Here is an 18,854-nt window from a genome sequence, read left to right as displayed (position 1 = left end):
TCTGTGGGAGATAAGGTAAAGGAATCATAACTTTGAGGTCAGTATGGGCAACCTATCTCAAAATGAAATATTTAAAAAGGGCTGGGGATGTGGTCCTGGGTTCAATGCTTGGGGTACGGGGTGGGGTGCTAGGGATGCAGTTAAGTGTTGGAACACCCCTGGGTCCCATTCATAGTATTACAAAACAAAATGAACCCCACACCCCCTGGGAGGGGGGCACACAGAGAGGAAGAGAGGTTGGGAGGAAGGAAGGGGAAAGGGAGGGAGACAGGCAAACAAAACATGTGACCAGATAACTGTTGTCACACACAAATATGAGTAACTTTTCCCACTGAGAAAATGATCAATCTCAATAATTTTTGAAAAACATAAATCTCAACACTTCTAAGTCATTTTCTTATGTCAGACTTATAAAAAATTAATGTGATTGCTATATTGTATTGAAAAAAGGATACAGAAACAAGATCTTAATATACTTTCTGAAGGAGACTCATTAACATGTACCAATGTGTCAGTATGTAGCAATTTTCTTTTCTTTCTTTCTTTCCTTCCTTTTATTTTTTTAAATATTTATTTAGTTGTAGATGAACACACAGTATCTTTATTTATTTTTATGTGGTGCTGAGGATGGAACCCAGTGCTTCACACATGTGAGGGAAGCGCTTGCCCACTGAACTACAGCCCAGCCCCTTGCTTTTCTTTTTGATTGAACCCAGGGCCTTATGCATGTGAGGCAATCACTCTATTAACGAACTATATTCCTAGCCCACTAGGTAGCAATTTTCTAATCTAATAATTTCTTGGATTTGATCTCAGAAATAATCTGAAAATGTGACAAAAATATAGGTACAAGAATACACTGCTTCTGATCTTTACATACTAATTATAATAGGCTGAAACAGAATTGGGTAAATAAATATAATACATTCACTCCATGAAATTCAACCAATAAATTTTAAAATACAAAATAGGCAGGGCTGGGGATGTGGCTCAATGGCCAAATGCCTGAGTTCAATCCCTGGTAGTCCCCCCCCCCGCCACCACCACCCAAAAACCTCTATTTACAGTGACTGTGTCTTGTGTGAGGGCTTTGAAGCAGAACATTTTAAAATTTGTGCTGTTTCAAGCTTTTAAATTTTCTGAATTGGGAAAGGAGAGAAGCATATTATCTTGAATGCAACCAGAAAAATATTTTTGAGCTAGGCCAACATCAAGGTGCTTTTTACTTTATTTTTTGTTATTTCTTTTGTAATTCTAGATGGCCAGCATGCTTTATTTTAGTTGTTTTTTTCTATGTGGCGCTAAGGACTGAACCCAGTGCCTCACACATGCAAGGAAAGCGCTCTGCCACTGAGCTACAACCCCAGCCTTCAGGGTGCTTTTTATTATGGCATCCCACTTAAGTAAACGAAGAGATTGTCATGTGTAGCTATTTAAAAAAAAATAAAATAAAATAATTAAAAAAAAAAAGAAGAGATTGATATTGATATATAAGGAGGCTCAAAGAAACAGCAAACACTCAGCACACACTATCATGGTAATACCTCTAAAACAGCTTGCTTTTTCAAAAAGGTCAGGGGGACCCCTGAAATTAATGTTAAATTTATAAATATTTTAACCAAAAGAAAAGGGGCTGGGCTGGGGATGTGGCTCAAGTGGTAGCGCGCTCGCCTGGCATGCGTGCGGCCCGGGTTCGATTCTCAGCACCACGTACAAACAAAGATGTTGTGTCCGCCGATAACTAAAAAATAAATATCAAAAAATTCTCTCTCTCTCTCTCTCCTCTCTCACTCTCTCTTTAAAAAAAAAAAAAAAAAAAAAAAAAGTTCATCATGGACAAGTTCCTCAACAGCTGAAGTAGAATGCAGGACAGAGTTCTGTGCGACTTCACCAAGTTCACTTTCATCTCAAAGCCTTTGTCCTTCCTTCCTTCCTTTCCTTCTAAAGAAAAAAAAAAAAAAACAAAAGAAAAGGGGCTGACAGGATTGTTCGGTGGTGGCCCTCTCTCAACCACAGGCACCCAACCAAGAAGATAGCTCAGAGAGCTGAAGATTCATGATGACTACTGTGGTTTAATTTTCTTTAAAAACATGATAGTAACATGGCAAGACCTGTGCCAAATAAATAATATAAAGTGAGAAAATGCTTGAGAGTAGAACGTACCAGATATTTCAATTTTAAAAAAAGGTTATGAATATTAAGTTATTTGGAATATTAAGGTATATGAAAACAAATATATTTGTTTTATTAGGAAATGAGAAATTAAGTGAGGCTGGGCATATTGCTCAGTGGTAAAGCACTTGCCTAGCATATGGGAGGCCTTGAGTTAAAACCCCTATACAATAAAAGAAAAAAAAAATAACCTATGTGGGGGTCATTGCTTAGGGTAACTAAGCTCTAATTCGGTGAATATTATCAAATCCCCAGTCTCCATTTTAATCCTAAAATTAATTTCAATGCCTTAATTTCCTTTGTGTACTAAGTGCTGATTATAAAATAAAATTTAATGATTTTGGTTGTAGTTTACACAATTTTGTATTTGAAAACATTTTCAGATTTCTCAGGTGTCTCTGAAGAACTTACAAGTAAGCACCTATTTGAAAGCTGCCCTCTCTCCCAGGGGAAAGCACACAAGTTCACATGCATTTTCTTGACCAGGGCAACCCATGAGTGTGGCACCTAAACCAGAAACTAAAATGCACTGAGCTGATAAACCTCTGCAATACGCAACAGACTCCCTAGAGCTCGGTCAATGTCACGCATAACTGGTCATAAATGAATTCCACATGGAAAGGAGTCTGTTGAATTTCAAAAGTTTGCAGATCTCTTATTTACCTGAGCACGGTGGAACACAACTTTAATCCCAGTGACTGGGAAGGCTGAGAAAGGAGGATTCCAAGTTTGAGGTCAGCCTTGGCAACGTAACTGAGAGACTGTGTCCAAACAATAATAAAAAGGACTGTGGGATATAGCTCAATGGAAAAAGGTCCCAGGGTTCAACCCCCAGTACCTACCAAGAACAAACTTTTTATTTGCCCTGGCCTCTTTTTGAGATATTTAGATTGAATAAAAAAAAAAAAATTGTCTTCAAATTACATAGATGGGTATTAAACCAACTTTACCATAAACAGACATGTTTAATTTCACAATGAGCTCCCGCGGTACCTTTACTGAAGGTGCTGCCGTTCACTTTCCCGTTGCTTTGGTCTGCTTCACCATCTGGCTCGTCCAGTTGCTCAAGCGCTAGCTGGCGCCAACTCCGCAAGGAGGATTTCCCCACCCAAAATCCATCAGTGCTGTGGAACATAGTGAATGTTAGCATCATCCTAATGTTCTCCTGCATTCTAGGTCTGTGAAGGCCACACCAAAAAGAATCCCATTCAAAATCAGCTGCGGTGCAGTTTTCCTTAACCCACTTCCTCATTTTGTCCAGCTCAGGCCTCACTACACGGACCTGCAGGTATCCAACAGCTTGTTTCCATCCTATCCTACTTCTCCTACCTCCTATTTACATTTATACTAATTGAGCCAATTACACAGGCATATTCTGTACTTGGTTCTACTCCCATTCACATAGCTGTGTGTTCCAGCTGCTGTGCACAACTCCACTACGCCTGCACCACAGCACATCACTCAGCAGGCTGTTTGTGAAATGACCCAAGATAGTCAACTATATTAATCTTCATTGGAGAGAAATTAATTTATTTCTCAAATTGTCAAAATTCCATCCATTAATGATGTCCCTGAGCACAAAGGTGCCCTATAGGTGAGGCCCAGCATACTCCAATGTGCTGACCTTCTCTGAAGAGATACACCACTGGGCTCCAGTGATTGCCATCCTACTTCAGCCTCCCACAGGGGTCCTCAGTGCCAGCCACTTCACAGGCTTCACAGAAGAAGGGGACTGAGCAGCCCCCACCCCAACAGGGCTTCAGACCCACATTCTGTTCCTTCCTCCCCAGTGGATCGAAGCCGCAAAGAGTGGCTGACTTGACACTCATGTTGTCACTAGGCCACTAATAACTGCAGAACTTAACTTTTGATCTAGTTTTGCCATCTACTTCAACCTTCTTTTGAAAACCCAAACTCGTTTTTTTTAATAAGATGCTTTGTTATTACTTCTTGATTTTCAGTTTACCATGATCAATGTGCTGTGCAACGTACCCCTTTACTGTTGCTTTTAGAAGATTATTAACAGCTTTATAATCTTCATTTAGCTGGTTCTTCAGGCGTAAAACACGACAGCGCTCAACTACACATTCCTTACACAGGGCTTTCACTGCAAGCGAGAAAGAGTGAAAAGAAACACTTTATTCACACACGCTTCCTTAGGAAAAGGCTGTAGATACTTCATAAACAGGGGGATTCTAAACTGTGACAAACTTTGGCAATAAATATTAAAATTCTCTCTTTCTTTAAAAAAAAAAAAAATAGAATGGAAATTTAGAAAGCAAAACTCCAGGTGTGTATATAAGGACAGAAGTCTGTAGTTAAATCTCAGTTAAGAGTAACTTATAGCCAGGCACAGTGGCGCACACCTATAATCCCAGTGGCTCAGGAGATTGAGGCAGGAAGATCATGAGTTCAAAGCCAGCCTCAGCAAAAGCAAGGCACTAAGCAACTCAGTGAGACCCTGTCTCTAAATAAAATTCAGAAAAGGTCGAGTTTTCAATTCAATTCCCAGCACCAATAAAAAAGGAAAGAAAGATGTACACAATCAGAAAACAGCATTTATTTCAGAAAGAGGGAGGGTGCTGTGCCTCCTTTATAATCCACAGAGGGACCAGTGTTGCCAGTTTTTCACTGAAAATAAAATGTTTCAAGGAAAGTAAGCAGAACCAAGAGGTCACAGACACCTGGCTATACAGAGCTCTATCATTCAAGGTAAAATCAAGGAGTTACTACTTGTAGACTAAGTAACAAGCAGCAGCATAGATGGTTACCTGAGTACCACTCCACAGCCTGTCAGAAATCCCCTAGAGCCTGGGAGGACTGGAATATAGAATCGACCAAAGTTTCAAATACTTTGAAGAGAATAACGGAAATCCACAAACTACCACAAGACAGTTTTCTCTAAAGGGTCCTATTTTGTTTACTTGGCACAGTGGGGGTCAGACGGGCATCAAATAAACTTCCTCTAATAACACTGCTAAACATCTACTTTATTTCACAAATCCTTCTTCCAAATTATAGGAACACTTGGTCTAATTGTGTCAAATCACCAGACCCCAATTCATGAGGCCCACATGCACTCTTTTTCTTTTTTTCTATACCAGGGATTGAATCAGTCAGGGGCAACTGACCACTAAGTCACATCCCCAGCCTGTTTTTATTTTTGCTAAGTTACTTAAGGCCTCACAACCTTGCTGAGGTTGACTTTGAACTTGCAATTCTCCTGTCTTGGCCTCCCAAGCCATTTGGATTATAGGCGTGCACCACGGTGCCTGGCCCACGTGAACTGTGGATGCTGAAAAGAAATCTGGAGTTACCAGTTAGTCTTGGGCCTCCTCCGTATCTACTGTAGAAAATGTCAGCCGCATACTCAGATATTCTCTTCATAATTGAAATTTTGTCAGGGTGAAGCTTGTCGTGGGAGCACAGGCAAGCGTGATTATCAATAGGCTTGGTGGGTGTCGACTCATCCAGCCATTTCTGAAGCCATTCCAGGGAGACAAACTCATAGGGCTCTGAGGAAGAAAGCAACAGAAAGACACTATGTATTTTTACAGTGTTTGTACTAAAAGATATAGTCACTTTCCTCAAAAGACAATGCACCGTCCAAAGTTAGCAAAATCAGTAGGATCATTGCTTGGAGTGGTCTAAGGAGCAAGGTGAAGCCCCAATTAATCATCTCCTCTGCTTTAGGGGCCAGTGTCAGAGTCTGCACAGCGCCCTATGAGATCGGCTGGTATTATTAACCCCATTCTACAAGACGCATCCACACAGAGAAGTGTCTTGCTTGGTAGCACAGCAGAGCTTTGATCAGGACACCCTTGTGTGGAAACTACAAGTCATGCTTCACACTGGCTCATAAATCACACAACTTCATCCCTCACTATGTTTATTTCATCAATTACTTTTATATACACTTTTCATGAATGCGTGATATATATTTGAAAATTAAAAAAGAAACAAGGCTGAGCTTAGCAATTATCGTCCTTGACAGTTACAACCGCATTTACAAGTCTATTGCAACTACTGACTTTTCTGCATCCAAAATAATATTGGTGTCAATTAAAAAAAGTTATATCCCCCTTCAAAATCCATGTCATGATCCACTCATCTCATTATTATTTCAAGAAAGTAACATTTTAAACAAGTTCCAGAGTAAAGTACACTGGAAGTGAATTATGATCAATTTTTCAGTTCCAAAAATTTAAAACCAAACATCTCAAAACGAATTTTAATTTGGAGAAAGGGAATCCCAGCATTCCCTAAAAGTCAAAATTAAAAATAAAGGGACAGCTTTTGATTACTTACAAAGGTCTCCAGTGAGTCCCAGCATAAAACATAGAAGAAAACATACAGAGGTTGAATTCACGTGTTTGTATTAGATCCTACTTTTGGTGCGATCTGAGGGACATATGCTTCAACACAAAGCTATTTTGACCAACTTTACACTTCTAAGGGTTATATGTCTAGAAAACTAACTCCCACTGTAGACTTGTCAGTCTTTACAAAAACAAAACGTGGAACTGTCAGACCTCTATTTGGGCTAAAACTGGACATCATCAAGGAGCTTTCAACTGGGAGGCTCTAAGATAGGCACTGGAGGAAGAGCACAGGACCTCCTGTTGGGACCAAAGTCTAATCCAAGTTCTGCCAATGAGAAACTGAACTTGAGCAAGTCACTTAAACTCTATGCTTCAGGTCTTTTATCTGTAAAATGAAGGTAATAATACCTGCCTTCTACCTACCTCACAGGGATGTTGTTGAGTGTAAAAGATAAGATATATGAAGCATTTTGAGCTTTTTGGAAGGAAAGAGATATAGAAAAGTTAATTATGCATTCACACAACATATAAACCAGGAGACCTTAAGATGTGGTACAGGTCACATAGTTCTGACATCCTATAACATGGTAAGATCAATTATTTTCCAAACACCTCCAATTTCTTATTTGTCATTTATGCAGTTTAACCTGCAAGGACAGGGCACACTGGGTATATCTCAAGAATGTAAAGATAAATGAGCACTAAGAGGGAAATAAAAGGCTCAGTATCTCTAATCTTGTCCCAGGTATATCACATAGATTAAAATTATGAGTCATCTGAAGACTCTCAAAGAAGGGTAAATCAGATTATGATACAGAGCAACTATTCAAGAAAATTTACTAGGTGTTCTGATCAACCCAGGCTAGAGAGAGTGAAGAGAGGGCAATGTCTACTTTGCCAATTGAAAGAATAAAACCATCAGAAACTACTCATTATAAGGAAAGGAAATATAGGAAAATTCAAGTGTACGTAATTCCTTTCCCAGGAGGTATCTGCTGGAATCCAGGCCCAGGATGACCCTAAACACCTATGAGTCAAAAAAAGGCAGGTACTTTTAACATCTTCCAATCCCCTGTTAGAGACCTATTGAAAACTTCCAAACAAAGCTTATTGTTCTAGCTTTTAAATAGGTCAATATAAGATACAAAGTTTTAGAAAAAGTATGCATGGTTTTATAGTAAGAACAGAAGAGAGCAGAAAATGGGTTCACATAGTGACCTAATACCACACTGATTATTAACTCAGCCATTTTCCAGATTTCATTTTAGTGTGCTGGGGGACCCATAAAAGAAGAGTGGCTATGTTCACAAGGTCTATTTTCAATTTATTTTTAAGAACTGTATGGATCTCTCCAAGAGTGTCCCTGAGAACAGGGGTATAGCACAAGGCTTATTTAAACAAGATAGACTTTGCTTTTGGCAAAATTATTATACTACAAATGTTTCTCTCCCTAAAAAAAGACTCAGTAGCAAAGCTCTCAAAGGTGGCCCCTAGTATTTTCCATTCAGTCAACTGCTAAGTATTGCCTTCCAAAGGCATACAGCCAACTCCCAGGAAGGAGTCCACTCTCATGGTCAAGGTGAGGATACCAGACTGTATGTCATCTCAGTGCTTGAACCAGGAGAGCAACTGTTAAAACATTTACTGAAGGGAAATATAACAAAACAAAACAAAACAAAAAACCCCTCTGAACCAAAGTTTAAAAAAAAAAATCTTTTGAATGCAACAAATTTTCTTTTGGAAAGATACAAGCCTAGAACAATCACAGTATCAAAGATATTTGAACAGTCACAGTACCAAAAATATTTGAAACACTTTACCTAGAAATAATTTAAGTATGTTTCAAACTAAATAATTAAATAACAAGAGCCAAAGTGTTCATATCCTCAGAGATGTTAGGATAATTGGCCCTTTAAAAAATATGTTCACAAAGATTTAGAAAATGCATAATGAAAACTTTGGCAGCACAAAACATGGTCACTGACTTGGAGACTTTTACATCATTTTAAGGACAACGTAACTTCCCACAACGCAAATTATTACTAATGGACAAAAAATATATATATAAACCTTGTAGTTGATAAAACATGGAGAAATACTCTAAAAACATAAGCACAGGTTCTTATACACTAACTAAAACAGCCATGGGAAGCACAGTGATAATTTGACATATAACAACTTTGGACCGTATAGTTTATAGAGTGGTTCACAATATTCACAGCATTTCTTTCTTTCTTTCTTTTTTCTTTGTTTAGTGCTGGAATCGAACTCAGGGCCTCTTGCGAGCCAGGTAAGCAGTCTACCACTGAGCTACACCCCCAGCCCTCACAACAGCATGTCACTTTAGATCCAGGAAGTCTTTTTCTCTTGTGCAGAATTCAGGAAACTGTGAATCAAGTTCAGAAAACAAATTTCTAGGTCCCAACTCCTTTGAACAAGGCGGATAAATTTAGGTGTGAATCATGGGTTCCTTTCCAAATAATTTCCTGTTGAATTATCAGTCCAATTCTTTAGGATAATCTCAACCCTCAAACAGCGTTCAAATAACAGGTTACAAAGAAGGGTCAGAATCAAATGAAGAAGCAGTTTGAAAAGAACTTTTTTTTAAGAACTTTTTTTTTAAGGTGCTGGGGATTGAACCCAGGGGCTTGCGCATGCTAGGCAAGAGCTCTTCCACTGAGCTAAACCCTAGCCCCTAGAAAGATTTTTAAAAAGCTATTGTTAAGGCAATTTGTAATCATCTTTGTTTAAAGGTGTAACTGTAATTGAAAAATTAAGAGATCAAAAAGAGAAAACCATAAGTGCAAGCTGCCTAGAACTAAGTTGCCTTCCATCAGCTACAATTAGATATGGGGAACTCATGTCTGTGAAATGACAAACGTAACTTATAACCAAAGGCATGTTAGCCTTCAAAAAGTTGGTTTCCTTTTTGAGACACTGCATACATTTGGATAAACAGTAAAAAAGGATGGCTGGATTATGTGCACTAATCTAAAGAAATCAATGAACCAGAAAACTATTCTACCCCCCTTGTAAGATTTGGTAATAAATTCCAAGTTAATCAAATACTATAAAAATCATCCTCATAAAAATATGCCTATTAATACTATTAGGGAACAAAATATGCAAAGAAACAAGAGAGACAAACTGCTTCCAGAGTAATGCAATTAGATAATTTTTTAGAAACAAATGCGTATCTCACCAAGTGGAAAAATCTACAGAAGTCACACCTGCAGAGTGCTGGCCTACACCTTACAATTTATTAACAGCTTCCCAATTTTAAAGTACATGTTAATGAGAACTGTAGGGAATGCTACACATCATGTTATTACTGGTTTACATAGTAATTTCAAATGTATAAACTGCTTAAATGGGGTATAGAAAGGGCAGGAAAAAGTCTGCTCAGATACATTTTTTGTGAACATAAACAACACAAGGCACTTAATGACAACAGTGCTGTCCTAGAATATCTTACAGACCAGCTCCAGCAGGTAACCTTTGGTACAGCTCCTTAACCTCTTCGTGTTTTGCTTTTCCTTTATCCACACTTTGCTTACGCATCTCAGCCATTTCAATACACCATTCCTCAAACTTGGAATTATCCCGATCTACCAGCTCTTGAAGAAAGGCTATTCAAAACAAAAAGACAAAAAACAACTTTATAATTCAGGTAGTAATGTGGATAAAGATATCAAGTATCAGCTAAAGCTTTGGAGACAACTTCCTACTATGGTCTCCCATTCTGGTAGAAACTGTCAATAACACTAGAAAAATCCCCTTCTACCTACTACTACGTGTGTGTGTGTGTGTGTGTGTGTGTGTGTGTGCTCGCGCACGCACATATGGTGCGGGGAATTACACCCCAGAGCCTTGTACATGCAAAGCAAGCACTCTAGCAACTAAACTATATCCCCTGCTCCCTACCTACTTCTCTATGACATGCCAGTCACCTAGAACCACCAAATGGCTCAAAAACACCACTTTGTAACGGATGATGCCACAGAGGTTGGCACAGAACTAGGAAAGCCAACAGAAGACTGCCTTGGGCAGTTAGTAACTCTTTGCTCTATAAACTGAACAAGATAAAACCAGAAGTCCTGATTACCTTTGTAATTGTTTAAAGACTGCTTCTGCTTTTCTTTGGAGTGGGGGTGGGGAAGGTAATGGAACAGTCCTAAGGCTCTTTATTTCAAAAGCTCACTACTTTAAAGGAATCTCTGCTTATCATTAACCTTTGATCATGTCATTCCAAAACACATTCCTGGTATGATCCAAGGAAAGGGATTACCTGGAACTTCAACCATCGTGTTGGGCTTTTCTTGTGTCTGCAGTCGATAAACCAACATGTATGCATTTCGAGAGCAATGCGTTCCTTTGCCACACTTTGGTTTTCGGGTCTGGGACTTAGAAGGTTCTGCTGAGGTAGAAAAAACAGAAGAAGACTTAACTAGAACGCCCTCAGTCTATTTGTTTATCATTGTGGTTGGGGCACTGTAAAAACAATTCCAAAGATACTTTAACATGAATCTAATAAAACATTCAAAGTCCATAGCAGGTTCTTAAGAACTACTTAAATTCATGGTGAAAAATGAAGGATTTTTAAAAATACAAAGGGAAACAAAAGTTGTTCACCGTTCTTCCACATAATACCTGAGTAAAAAAGTTGGAAGAACACTATACTACTGTAGGGAGCAAAGAGGAAAGTGAAAATGTTCGTCTCCACCTGAAGAGCATCATTACCTTCTATAACACAGAATATAAAATAACTCAAACAAGTTCAGGATGGAATACAGTAATGAATGTTGAAGGCATTTTTTTTCTCCCTTTTGTGCACCAGGGATTGAACCCAGAGTATCACACATACTAAAATAAGTGATCTACCACTGAGCTAACTTCTAACATTTTAGTACTACCTATATGTAGAAGATAGGACAACATAAAGGGACTTTTAATCGTATAACTCTCTGACTAAAATGAGTATTAATGAAGACTCAAATAGCTGGGTGCAAATGCCTGTAATCCCAGCAATTGGGGTGGTTAAGGTAGGAAGATTCCAAGTTCAATGACAGCCTCAGCAACTGAGCAAGACCCAGTCTCAAAATTAAAATTAAAAAGGACTGGAGATTCAGCTCAGTGGTTAAGTACCACTGGGTTCAATCTCTGGATCAAAAAACAAAACAAAACACACTGAAGGGGCTGGGGATGTGGCTCAAGCGGTAGCGCGCTCCCCTGGCATGCGTGCGGCCCGGGTTCGATCCTCAGCACCACATACAAAGTGTTGTGTCCACTGAAAACTAAAAAATAAATATTAAAATTCTCTCTCTCTCCCTCTCTCTCTCTCTCACGCACGCGCGCACACACACACACACACACACACACACACAGAGATATCCTGTTGGTTCTGTTTAAAAAAACACTGAAAAGTGAGGCATACATACTTACAAAGATATAACTCAACTGTGTTCCCAGGAAGAATCCCACAATTAAAAAAAGTATATAAATGGGGGATGGGCTTATAACTCAGTGTAGAGTGCCTGCCTAGTACATGTGAGGTACTGGATTCTATTCTCAGCACCACATGAATAAATAAAGGTATTGTGTCCTCTATAGCTAAAAAATAAGAAATTTTAAAAATATATATAATAATTATTAAGAACTGAGTATTCCCTATGTAAAACAGGAATTTTACTAAAAGTCTATAAGCATGTAAATGTGATTTAAAATTAAATTCCGTCTCCAGAATGTAGTCAGAGCCTGAGTAGACACAGAGACCATCATGCCTTGAGAGCACCCTAACTGCAACGCTCCTCCCTGTGGACACCAAGGAAATCGGGCTCTAACCCTTTAAATAGCAGTGGCAGGGGACTCAGGTCTACTCCCATTCCTTTTCTCCTGTTCAGATTCCTCAACCCAAATGACAGGGATGAGGGGAAGTTGCCCAAAAGCTCGGGTGAGATAGCTCTACCTAGAAAGGGTGTCCACAACTTGGGAAGTAAACGGGTACTTTGGCCAAAGACAGTGGAGACAAGGAGAGCATTACAAGGAGCTTTTTTCCGACAGATCTGGCCACTGCACAACACCAGGCAGCTGGCTCCCCAGAGGTACCACATCACACCTGAGAAGGGACAACACACTCAACAGGTAAGAGGAGACACGAAGAATGAAGCCCTCTTTCCCAGAATTAAATATCTTGACCCAAGGAAAAGAACAAATCCTACAACATTGAGTATACTCTTCATCTTTTTCAGCTTAATTCCCACAATCCTCACCTGCCCCATGAAATAAACCTGGTAAGAGAAAAATTAATTATTTGCTATTGAGTTTTCCTGAAAACATGATATTATGGAACCATCTCTACAGCAAAACAAGTTTTCTTTTAAAAGCAGACATTAATAAGGAAAACTTTCAGGGATTTTGCGAACACTTCAATGCAGAAATCCTCGATAGTCCACGACAATCTTGGGCCATAATAATGTATCAAATATTTCCAGTAAAAAAAAAAAAAAAGTTATATTTTAAAAGGGCACTCACAACTTAAAGGTTTTACCTAGATCTTCCTCAATCCCTAGTTGTAATTTCTTCCCCTCCATCTTTTCAATATCTTCATCATTAAATTTATACCATTCCCCCGACTGTGGATCTTTCACATGGGCGATGTAGTGGCCGGAATAAGCACTCACTCCTCTATGTATGAGGACTGCACTGAGTTCATAGGCGTAAGACCCACCTACAGAAGGAGAGAGAACATAAAGAAATTTCAGCTAACAATATTTCTTACATGCAAACATGAATTATGATGAATACAATTCCTTGAGTCTATCAAAATTCAAAGCATGTCACCTAAGATTTAAAAAAAAAAAAATTTTAGTTTAACAAAGTAACGTAGAAGACAGCATCTTAACAGCATGCCCTTGGGATCTCCATTCCCTTTATAAATTCTACTGGTGGATATTACAGAATTCTATAAATTCTACCAATGTCTTCTGGGCAGTGGGGTTGATAAGTTATCCGGCAGCCTAGCTGTGCTACACACTTACGAAGAAAACTGCTGCCACTCACCATGCTACAAATATTGGTTAAAAATCACAACAATCAGATGTAATAGTAAAATGAAAAGACTATCATTAAAAGATAAATGTACAAAAAGACTGGGGGAAAGTAATTAAGAAATTTTGCTTTCAAAACAGGCAAGTCATTGGTCAAAGAGTACAAATTTCTAGTTATGATAAGATTAAGTTCTAGGGATCTCAAATAGCATGGGAGATGAGTCGTGTAAATTAACCCCATGGTGCTAAATATTAGTTTCACAAAACACACGTGTCATAAGACAGTATATCCTAAGGTCATACAATTTTATTTTCCCATTATGCTTCAATAAAGCTGAAAAAAAATAAAATATAAACCTGTAGGCAAGACAATTAGAAAATATAAGAAGACACTGGTCAATGCTATCTCTCATCCTACAGCAAGAAGTTCCAATAGAATTTTGATTCAGGGGGAAAAAAAAAACGAGAAAAGAGAAAACATTGAGAATTATGGTGAATCTGCACTGAGATTTCTTCATAAGATTTTTACATTCTGATGTCATTTTAAATAAATAAAACCTGCAAATCACAGCCTTTATGTTATACATGTGATTTATCCAAGAAAACACTATATGTGTGCATCAAAATTTTAGCAATAGCCAGGCTTGGTGGTGAACATCTAAAATCCCATAGACTTGGGAGGCTCAGTCAGGAGGTGCTAAGCAACTCAGTGAGACTCTGTTCTCTAAATACATTACAAAATAGGGGCTGGAGATATGACTCAGTGGTCAAGTGCCAGTGAGTTCAATTCCTACCACCCTGGACCCTGCTAAAAATTTTTTGGAAGTGATTGAACACAGTTGTGCATACCGGTCACCCCAATAATTTACCAGGCTGGGAAAAGAGGTTCACATGCCTAACAACTCAAGGAATACCCTCAGCAACTTTGTGAGACTTTGTCTCAAGGTTAAAATATAAAGGACTAGGGATACAGCTGAATTGGAGCACCCTTGGGTTCAATAACCAATACAAAAAGGGGGGGAAAAAGGATAACATATGCTTTATTAAAAATCAGAATAAGGCTGGAGTTTTGGCTCAAGTAGTAGACAGCTCACCTAGCATGCGTGAGGCACTGGGTTTGATCCTGAGCACCACATAAAAGTAAAATGAAGGTATTGTGTCCACTTACAACTAAAAATATATATTAAGAACCAGAAAAAGAGGCCAGGCGTGGTGGCACATGCCTGTAATCCCAGCAGCTCAGGAAGATGAAGCAGGAGAATCACAGGTTTAAAGCCAGCCTCAGCAATTTAATGAAGCAGAAAGCAACCTAGTGACCCTGTCTCCAAAAAAAAAAAAAAGAAAAAGAAAAAAGGAATGGGGATGTGCTCAGTTGCTAAGTGTCCCTGGGTTCGGTCTCTGGCTTGAAAGCAATTGGGGGGGGGGGGGTAGTTGGGACTGACAGAAAAGGGGGCTGAAATTACCTTGATGGCAGAACAAGAACAAACATCTAGCTTAAGTGAAGTCTGGTTCCATCCCCAGCACTACAAAATAAAAATAGAGTCCAGGGATGCACACCTATAAGCCTGGCTACTCAGGAAGCAGAGGCAAGAAGAGCAAAAGTTCAAGGATAGCCTGGACAACTAAGACAGACAATGTGAAAACAAAAAATAAAAAGGGTTAGGGGTACAACTCAGTTGTAGAGCGTTCCTGGTATAGTCAGTCAAGTCAAAACTGATTTCACAACCAATTTCTGGACTCTAAAAGCCAATAACCCAATAGACTTCCCTAATTCCACACAATAACCTGAAGAATGGAGACAAGAAGCAAACTAGGTGAAGTGTCCAGAGCCACATTCATTCATTCAATGAATATAACAACAATGAGGCCAAGAAGCAATGTTTGTAACAATTTCCTTCTGTGGATATGCAAAATTTAAACCACAGTATTGACAGAGCATCACATCTGAAAGCTTATTTATTTATTCAACACAATCTTCCCCAAAACTTCAATTTCTTTAAAAGTTTTTTTTTTCTGCTTATTTCTATTGTAAGCTGCCTCAATATTCTGGGGGGCAAAGGAGAATTTGTTGAATGCTTTAAAATTACATTAGTAGTAAGAGCAAATTAGAAGAAAAACGGTCCTTCTAATCAAGGCAAGAGCAACAAAAGTATAAGATGTTTTCTCTAACAGAAACCATGCGCCTGATAAGATTAATAGAACCCTCCCTACAAAAAGGAGCAAAAATTGGTTCTTGTTCAAACTATACACAGCAACCCAGGACATAACAGCAGTTACAAGATGAGGGAATTACAGCAGAAACACTGGAACTATGTCACATAACGTTTCTTTTTTTTTTTTTTAATATTTATTTTTTAGTTTTAGGTGGACACAATATCTTGATTTTATTTTTATGAGGTGCTGAGAATCGAACCCAGTGCCTCACACATGCTTGGTGAGTGTGCTACCACTTGAGCCACATCCCCAGCCCCACCACATAACATTTCTAATAAAGCGGGTTTTGTTTCTTTCTTTCTTTAGCAAAATGTGAACGGGACTGAGGGTGTAGATAGTGCTTGTTAGCACCAAAATCGAAAACAAATGTGAATATAAGCATAAAACTCTAATGAGGACTCACAGACAACAATATTCAGACTAAGGTAGTAAGCATGAATACAGAAATAAGTAAAATACCCTTTCCATTTTTCCAAATTATTTGTTTTTCTCAGTCCTGGGGATTGAACTGAGAGACCTCATCACTAAGCTTTACCACCAACTACTCACTGATTTGTTATTTTGACATAGGGTCTTGCAAAGTTGTCCAGGCTAGATTTCAACTTAACCATCCGCCTGCCTCAGGCCCCCAAGAGGATGTGATTCCAGACTACAAATTAAATTGCCTTTAATCATGTCAGTGTTGATGAACCACCTAATGTTTACTCTGTGCTTACTCATAGAAAATGGAAATAACTGGACTAGGGTTGTGGATCAGTGGTAGAGCGCTTGCCTACCATGTATGAGGCACTGGGTCCAATTCTCAGCACCACATAATAAATAATAAAAAAAGAAAATGGAAAATAACATCTTGTCTGACCTCATAAAACATCTGTTCCCAGACAGGTTAGCAAACAGAAATTACCAGTAAATTGTTACTCAATATTTATCAGAATATAGATTACAAGCTCTAATCTCCCTCATAATTTTTACTGCTTGGTAAATATATTACCTTTATGTTCCACATAAGGCTCCATATCCAAAATTTCTGAGAAGCCAATGTAGGTATTCAGCTTTTTTTTATGTCCAGTTTGCCTAATAAAGAGGAAAGCCAGTTATATTTAAAACACTCAGAAGACAACGAATAAGCTCTATCAAGTCATTTTAATAAACAAAAGTAGCTAGGTTTTGTTTAGCAATCTTGCATAAAAGCCTGTACAATTCGATAATTGCATAAACAGTGACTAACAGATTAAAAAGGTATCAACGCAAAGTACTGATTCCAAATATAAATTGAAAAGTATAAAACGTGCATATATACAAAACTGCCTTGATTTTAAATACAAATGAAAGACATATCCTCATGGAAGTGGAAGTTACTATAATAAGTAAAAAAAAAAAATTACTTAAAATTGACAGTAATAAGGAATGCAGAGGTGATTCAGTTCACTGCAGTTTTTACTAATAATTCTTAGGATAAAAATGATTCCCTGGGGGGAGGGGGGATAGTAGAGGATAGGAAAGGCAGCAGAATACAACAGACACCAGAATGGCAATATGTAAATCAATGGTTGTGCAACTGATGTGATTCTGCAATCTGTATATGGGGTAAAAATGGGAGCTCATATCCCACTTGAATCAAAGTGTGAAATATGATATATCAAGAACTATGTAATGTTTTGAACAACCTACAATAAAAATTAATTAAAAAAAAAAGATTCCCTAATCTTCTAGTTCTTGATTGCATATAATTGGCTTAAAGAATTTTATGATAAAATCATAACATGCTAACTCTTTGAAATCACAGGTTCCACGTGTAACTTCCACAATCTAATCCAGAGTTTCACTTGCCCCCATTTATTATCCTGCCCAGGACAAGTCTGTCTCAGTCCATGCACTTCCAACATGCACATTCTCACCTGTCAAAGACAAAGCGCATCAGCTGCAAGTTCAGAGTGCAGGGAAGGCTAAGAAGCCTGATCTTCCTCGTGGCATTCTGTTTGCTTTGACAATTTTCACAAAAGTATCGATTGTCTCCTTCTAATTTTTCTTCCTGATCAAGATGATGACATATTAGTTTTACCTGTGCTTATATATCCAATGTGTGATTTTTTAAAAATCTAGGTAATTTTTTTTGAAGTGTCCCATGTACTTTGATGCAAAATTACTTAAAAATAGTGAAAAGGGGGCAGAAATTATATTTAATGGTATATATTTGCTTAAAATTACTAAATCAGGTTCATGAGATTAAGCCAAGAATGCAAAAAAAAAAAAAGGTTTGGTTCAGTGAGGTGTTTTTGCTTTTGTTTTTTGTTCTACGGATTGAGCCCAGGGGCATGCTTAACCACTGAGCCCTTTTTCTTTTTCAAATTTTCCTATACATTTCCATAACAGCTCTTTGATACAGATCAGTACAATACTGACGGGCTTCCTTTCCTCACTTGCCTTCCAGGATACCACACTCACCCACCGTCCTCTAACTACACCCCTGGTGGCTCAGCTGGTTCCCTCACCTTTCTCCACTTCCTCAGTGGTTTTGTACACCCCGACTTCTCCCCAGAACTACACTTCTTATATCTAATGAGGTCAAAACTTTTCTTTCGGGGGAGCAGAAACCAGGGGCTATGCCTGCTAGGCTAACTCTCCGCCTAAGCTACAGACCCAGCGAAGCTCTTAGCTCCTTTCCCAGCCCTGTTCCCACCTTGGTCCTCCCATCCCAATAATGACAACTCCATTCCCCAGCTGATCAGCCCACAAACCCTTGTAATCCATGACTCATTCTCTCCATACTCAGTGCTCAAGTGTTGTTAGCTCTACTTTGAATATGTATGTAAAGCAAAACAGTGTTTATCATCAACTCTTCAGCAAACCCTGGCCCCTGCCTCCACCTGGTTCTCAAAACCCCACCTACAATGGTCTGGTTAAATTCACTGTATCACTCCTGTGCTTATAAGCCCAAGGGCTTATAAACAGGAGTGATATCTCAAAAGCCAAAGTATCTCAAAGCCAAAGTCCTGAAAAGGGTCTACTCTTCTCTACTTGGTCTGTCTGCTACAACCCTTAGCTACCTCAATTACTCTTTTTCTATCATTTTCCCTGTGCTTATTTATTTGGCTCACTA

At 38.6% G+C, this 18,854-nt stretch overlaps 1 protein-coding gene across 3 annotated transcripts in view; it reads right to left on the bottom strand.

Annotated features, from left to right (window-relative positions):
* Usp48 (ubiquitin specific peptidase 48) overlaps positions 1–18,854 on the bottom strand; it is a 66,587-nt gene that overhangs the window by 25,306 nt on the left and 22,427 nt on the right. For 2 of the 3 annotated variants that reach the window (XM_076861097.2, XM_076861100.2), the window contains exons 8-15: positions 17,653–17,786; positions 16,746–16,828; positions 13,042–13,221; positions 10,783–10,911; positions 9,974–10,123; positions 5,490–5,687; positions 4,165–4,279; positions 3,166–3,296 (exon numbers count right to left, since the gene is read on the bottom strand). In XM_076861097.2, coding sequence (XP_076717212.1) covers positions 3,166–3,296; positions 4,165–4,279; positions 5,490–5,687; positions 9,974–10,123; positions 10,783–10,911; positions 13,042–13,221; positions 16,746–16,828; positions 17,653–17,786 — 1,120 coding nt within the window. The remainder of the gene's footprint in view (positions 1–3,165; positions 3,297–4,164; positions 4,280–5,489; positions 5,688–9,973; positions 10,124–10,782; positions 10,912–13,041; positions 13,222–16,745; positions 16,829–17,652; positions 17,787–18,854) is intronic. The other variant, XM_076861098.2, reaches the window with a different exon arrangement.

This window comes from Callospermophilus lateralis, chromosome 7 (assembly GCF_048772815.1).
Source record: "Callospermophilus lateralis isolate mCalLat2 chromosome 7, mCalLat2.hap1, whole genome shotgun sequence".
In the NCBI taxonomy this organism is placed as follows: Eukaryota; Metazoa; Chordata; class Mammalia; order Rodentia; family Sciuridae; genus Callospermophilus; species Callospermophilus lateralis.
This window is presented reverse-complemented; position numbering and strand designations above follow the sequence as displayed.